At 40.7% G+C, this 6,008-nt stretch overlaps 1 protein-coding gene across 1 annotated transcript in view; it reads left to right on the top strand.

The window, feature by feature from the left end:
* Positions 1 to 266: 266 nt before the first annotated feature.
* Positions 267 to 6,008, top strand: part of LOC115569881 (NACHT, LRR and PYD domains-containing protein 14-like) — a 44,626-nt gene continuing 38,884 nt past the window's right edge. The window contains exons 1-3 of the mRNA XM_030398086.1: positions 267 to 290; positions 1,079 to 1,229; positions 1,568 to 1,687. Coding sequence (XP_030253946.1) covers positions 1,099 to 1,229; positions 1,568 to 1,687 — 251 coding nt within the window. The 5' untranslated portion in view covers positions 267 to 290; positions 1,079 to 1,098. The remainder of the gene's footprint in view (positions 291 to 1,078; positions 1,230 to 1,567; positions 1,688 to 6,008) is intronic.

The raw sequence follows: 6,008 nt of genomic DNA, 5'->3' as shown, positions 1-6,008 counted from the left end.
ACAAAACTCACACTGAACAAGAGACAACAAGCTCATATTATAGAAAACTGACGTGTGTGTGTGTGTGTGTGTGTGTGTGTGTGTGTGTGTGTGTGTGTGTGTGTGTGTTACTTCCTCAACAGACCGGTTTGTCTGGGTTGAGACTCTTGATCAGACTTGTTTGATTCTCATGTTCTGAGTTCACTGTCAGTGTTACTGGTTACCTCTCAGACTGACTGAAGTCCAGAAGACCACAGTGGTTTTGTTTTACTGGATTTAATTTATATTCAATATTTTGTCCACCACTTCAGGTACAGCTGACAAAATGATTTAATAGTTAATCAGTAAATCGTCATCAGCAGGTTCAGACTTAATTAAACATCTAATGCTCAAAGGTCTGTTTTATAGACTTGGATCAAACTGCACAGACAGTCAAGATATTGTGTTGTTCCAGTGTAGATACAATAAATGTTGGTCAAAAGTATCATGTTGCTTAATTAGCCTTAATTAGACTAAATGTTCATCAAAAGGATCAGGATATTAACACAAGTGTTAATATTAAAACTAAGGACTATGAACTTCTAACATTTTAGGCTGGAATACAAATTCTCAAATAATCAATCATTGTATTTGATAAACACCAATTTAAATGTGATATCACAACATGTTTGTATTTTAGAAGCTTATGAAAACATGTGATTTATTGCAGGACTATTCAGTGAGGTTACATTCCATTGAGCAAAGAATAACAGAGAGAAGCTCATAAAGTGATCACACCACAAACCTGAGCAGGTGATCCAGGTACATGAAACATGGAGGAAGCAACCAACAAGTTAGAGAGAAAGTGTGCAGGCAGTTAGTTGAGTCTCTGTTTTGAGTGGACAGAGCAGGACATCATACTGAGGGACGTCCCTTTAATTACACAGAAACATGGCCCATCTTTGTAAATGTCACTTTTGTTGAGCATCACATTGGGTGATGAGTCTGCAGCTTCACCAGCTCCATTTTACACCTTCCTCCTCCTCTTCATCTTGTTTCACCTGTTTGTCTTCCTCGTCTTCATGTTGTTCTCCTTCCATGTGCTACATATTTACCTCAGTGCTTTCTGAAGTGCAGAAGATGAGTGATTGTGTGGAGGAAGAGGAGGACGGAGCAGAGTCTGCAGTCTCCAGCTGTCCGTCTATAAAGAGTGACCGGTCCAATGAGAATCCTCCACACTTCAGTACTGAACCAGAACCCTCAGGCACACAGTAAGAGAACTGATACTAACTTATTTATCTGACTAATTTTCAGTCTTTTCTGATTCCACTGGTTGATTGTGTGTTTTATGTGACATTATTTACTGAGATGTATTTGCTGCCTGAATCTAACAAACTGTCTGTGAAACTAAAATAAATAATGTGTCTTCCTCTTCTTACCTGTGACAGCTGTCAGTCACCTTCTAATGTAATCAGTAATCTAATCTAAAAGGACTAATACAAACTTTAAACTCCTAATAATCGACTGTTACAGGAGTTTGTGTTTTTAGAGCTTCCTACATTTTAAGTGTTCTAGTGAGATTAATAAAAAAACATGTTTGTGTTTGCAGAGTTCAGTCCAACAGACAGAGAGCAGAGTCTCCAGTGTCCAGCTGTCTGTCTCTGAAGAGTGACCGGTCCAATGATAATCCTCCACACTTCAGTACTGAACCAGAACCCTCAGACACACAGTAAGAGAACTGATACTAACTTCAGTTTATATAATTAAATCATTACCATTATATGACTGTAGCTGCACAAAATATAGGAGTCAATATCTTTTATGGAAATTATGTTTTAAAGTTTTGTGATTTGTATCATACGTAGTGACGAGACAATTATGTGTCAACATCAGATATTCTTTTTGAACACACTGCAGTGTTGCATCATGGGATATAGCCTAAATATTGTTGACTAGTGAGATACTTCAAGTTCATTCATTGTTTGTCTGTCAGAGAAATTTAGTCTTCAAAGTCTTTAGTTTGCTCAGTTAAACCTTCAGGAGTTTGATGGCTTATTCAACGTGTTTTGCTGCGATGGAAGAATTACTGATGAATGAAAACCAACAAAAGTCATCTCAGTGTTTTTACTGCAGATGGATCAAATGATCTGTTCAAAACACAAGAATTACAACTTTCACTGAATGTCAGGATGAGGAGCACAAAGTATTTTACAGATAGATAAATTAAAAAAATGAGGGATTTATGTTCTGCTTTAATGACAAGTGAGGATTTCTTCTTTATCTTTGCAAAGTAAAAGGCTCCATTGATGAGGGCTGGAAGTATCTCATGGATACTGTCCCAGAATCTTCACTCTGAGACTGTTTTTATCTTCATCAAACCTTTTTTATCAAACACAGTTGTTGAAGAAAGAGGAGGGTATATTGTACTGAGCAGGGCTCTACGCTGACATGTTTCCCAATGAGCACATGTGCTCCTAAAGTAAAATATCTGGGAGCACAAAAAATATTTATTTATCAGTTTATTAAACACTTCACACTTAAATAGGCAGCACAAAGAAAATGATTTACAGTATTTGATTTCATGTTTTTCATTTCAGGCAGCACAAAACAATTTCTTAAATTTACAGTCATTTAATTTTTTTCATTTCATTTTGTATCCAGTACTAAACACAAAGGATGTCAGTTGTCCAAGTGCATATTAATATTCATATAAAATAGAGGAAGCACTGAAATACAATAAAAAGGGGTGTGTCTTGTTTCTCCAGTTTACTAATACAGTCTGCTGCTGGTTTGGAGTCACTGGGTCACATGACATGGAAGCTATCGAAAAAAAATTAATTATTTTGTATTAATTTATTTATTAAGTAATTTAATGAAGGTCCCTAAATCAGTCTCAGTGATTCAGCGCGGCTCTGGGAGGTGAGCTAACCGTCCTCCTGCTGCTCACACTGGGTGAACCTCAGTAAAGTCTCAGCTGGACCCGAGTGAAGATCCACCGAATATCCAACCTGAAACTAACTTCATCACAGGCGATACATTTATGTCTTGTTTTGTTTGTTTCACTTTGTTAAGTGCTAAGATGATAAAAGAGGCCTTTGTTGAGGCAGCTGACTCCTTGTTTCGGGATTTTAAATACAGACTAGAAATATTCTCATCAATCAAAGCTCTTCAGCTATCAAGAAGTACAGTTACACAGCTGTGAAGTCATGGCCGAGGATTTGACACAGCAGCTTCGGAGAGACATTGCAGACTGCGAGTGTTTCTCACTGCAGTTAGACGAGTGTACAGACACCAGAGATACAGCCCAGATGTGTGCTCTTATTCAGATGGTGTTTACAGATATGACTGAAAAGAGGAGATATTAACATTACTGCCCATGAAAGAACGCACGCGGGGAGAGATCATTTTTCAGTCTTTCAAAACCTTCAGTGAGAAAACCAGCAGCTCCCGGTGTGTAAACTGTGTGCAGTATTGATGGCTGTTTGTCACCTATGTGCATTACTGCTGTCAGTTTTTATGTGCAGTATCAAGGGTTACATTACTCTATATATCAGTTATGCATTGTGTTATATACAGTATACTCAGTGTATGTATAAATGAATAGATGTTTAGTATTTGTTATGTAGGTAGATCATTTTGACCTGCTCATTTTGAAAGTAGCTCTCAAGCTAAAACAGTGTGTGCCCCCTGCTCTACAACGTCCTGTTGGCAACACTCGTGTTTAGAACGCCACAAACTCTATCATATATTTTGATGTTCCTCTGTTCTGTTGTGACAATAAAACAACCAAGTTTATTTTTAAACTGCATTATCATATTATTTCAGTGAGGACTCATAAATAACTACAAATAACTGTTACGAAAATCTGTTGAGGTTTTGTGACGCGTTTCTGGATTATTTCTTTTTTTTAAATATATATATCAGCTGATATATCAGAATGTCGGATTTTTGAATCACCAAATATTTGTATCGGTCGGGCTCCAATGCTCCACTGTGACTCAGACAGAAACAAAGTGTTAGTGATTGGGAGTTCAGTCCAGATTCAGACCTTGGAGAAGACATACTTATGTTTACAGTCTGTCTTCTCTTTTGTCAGACTGATCTATGATTTCTAATCTGAGTGATTTTCCTTTATCTCTTCAGAAAGACAGAGGGAAGTGTTTCTGTGGAGGAGCAGCCGTCCTGCTGTTCTTTGTGTCAGGACGTCCTGAAGGATCCAGTCTCTACCAGCTGTGGACACTGGTTCTGCAGACAGTGCATCACCTCATACTGGGACCAGTCTGCTTCATCAGAACACTCCTCCTGTCCCCAGTGTGGAGAAAGATCCAGAACAAGAGCTGGACTGCAGACAGTCAGTCAGACTAACACTGTACAAAGTAAGACTGAACATCTGTCTGCTGATGTCATCATGTCTGAAAACAGGAACTGTTCATTTATTAAAGGAACAACTGTTGTGTTCTGTAGAACATTTAATATTATCATGAATATCATTCATTCAAAAACATTTTTATATAATCAAGATTCTTGCTCTCAATTTAATCCCAGAATATTTTCTTCTCTTTCAGCTGATAGTGTTCTGCAGGAGGCTTTAGATGAACATAAGATCAGTCTGAGGAGGAGATGTGAACATGTGACTGAAGGAAGTGATGAAACAGGAAGTGATGGAACAGGAAGTGGAACCCTCCTCAACAGGATCTACACTGAGCTCTACATCACAGAGGGACAGAGTGAAGAGGTTAATACCCAACATGAGGTGAGACAGCTAGAGACAGCTTCCAAGATGGAGACCCTCCATGACACTCCAATCAGGTGCTGCGACATCTTTGAAGCCTCACCTGACCAACAGAGACGCATCAGAGTGGTTCTGACCAACGGCGTCGCTGGAGTTGGAAAAACCTTCTCGGTGCAGAAGTTCACTCTGGACTGGGCAGAGGGCTCCGAAAACCAAGATGTCAGTCTGCTGGTTCTGCTGTCGTTCAGGGAGCTGAACCTGATCAGAGATGAGCAGTACAGTCTTCTCAGGCTGCTCCATGTTTTCCATCCAACATTACAGAAGGTGACAGCAGAGAAGCTCGCTGTCTGTAAACTTCTCTTCATCTTTGACGGCCTGGATGAAAGCAGACTTTCACTGGATTTCAACAACCATGAGGTCGTGTCTGATGTCACACAGAAGTCATCAGTCATCGTGCTGCTGACAAACCTCATCCAGGGGAAGCTGCTTCCCTCGGCTCTCGTCTGGATCACTTCCAGACCTGCAGCAGCCAATCAGATCCCTCCTTCATGTGTGGACAGGGTAACAGAAGTACGAGGCTTCACTGACGTCCAGAAGGAGGAGTACTTCAGGAGGAGGTTCAGTGATGAAGATCTGTCCAGCAGAATCATCTCACACATCAAGAGCTCCAGGAGCCTCCACATCATGTGTCTGATCCCAGTCTTCTGCTGGATCACTGCTACAGTTCTGGACCACATGTTGACTACAGACCAGAGAGGAGAGCTGCCCAAGACCCTGACTGACATGTACTCACACTTCCTGCTGGTTCAGACAGAGAGGAAGAAGCAGAAGTACGATGAGGGACGTGAGACGAGTCCACAGGAGCTGACGGAGGCTGACAGGGAAGTTCTTCTGAAGCTGGGGAGGCTGGCGTTTGAACATCTGGAGACAGGAAACATCATGTTCTACCAAGAAGACCTGGAGCGCTGTGGTCTTAATGTCACAGAGGCCTCGGTGTACTCAGGAGTTTGTACAGAGATCTTCAGAAGAGAGAGTGTGATCTTCCAGAAAACAGTCTACTGCTTTGTTCATCTGAGCGTTCAGGAGTTTCTGGCTGCAGTCTACATGTTCCACTGTTTCACCAACAGGAACACAGAGGTCCTGGAGGCTTCTGTAAAAGACTTCACACCCAGGGACCCAAAGCCAAAATCTGTTTTGCAGAAGATATCAAAGTTGCTAGGTAGAGGTACTGGTGGCCATGAGACCCACTACCCATCCCTGGATGATTTCCTGAAGAAAGCCATGGAGAAATCCCTTGAAAGTAAAAATGGCCACCTGG

The sequence above is a fragment of the Sparus aurata genome, chromosome 19 (genome assembly GCF_900880675.1).
Source record: "Sparus aurata chromosome 19, fSpaAur1.1, whole genome shotgun sequence".
Taxonomy (NCBI): domain Eukaryota; kingdom Metazoa; phylum Chordata; class Actinopteri; order Spariformes; family Sparidae; genus Sparus; species Sparus aurata.
Note: the sequence above shows the minus strand (reverse complement) of the source record. Positions and strands in the feature narration are given on the sequence as shown.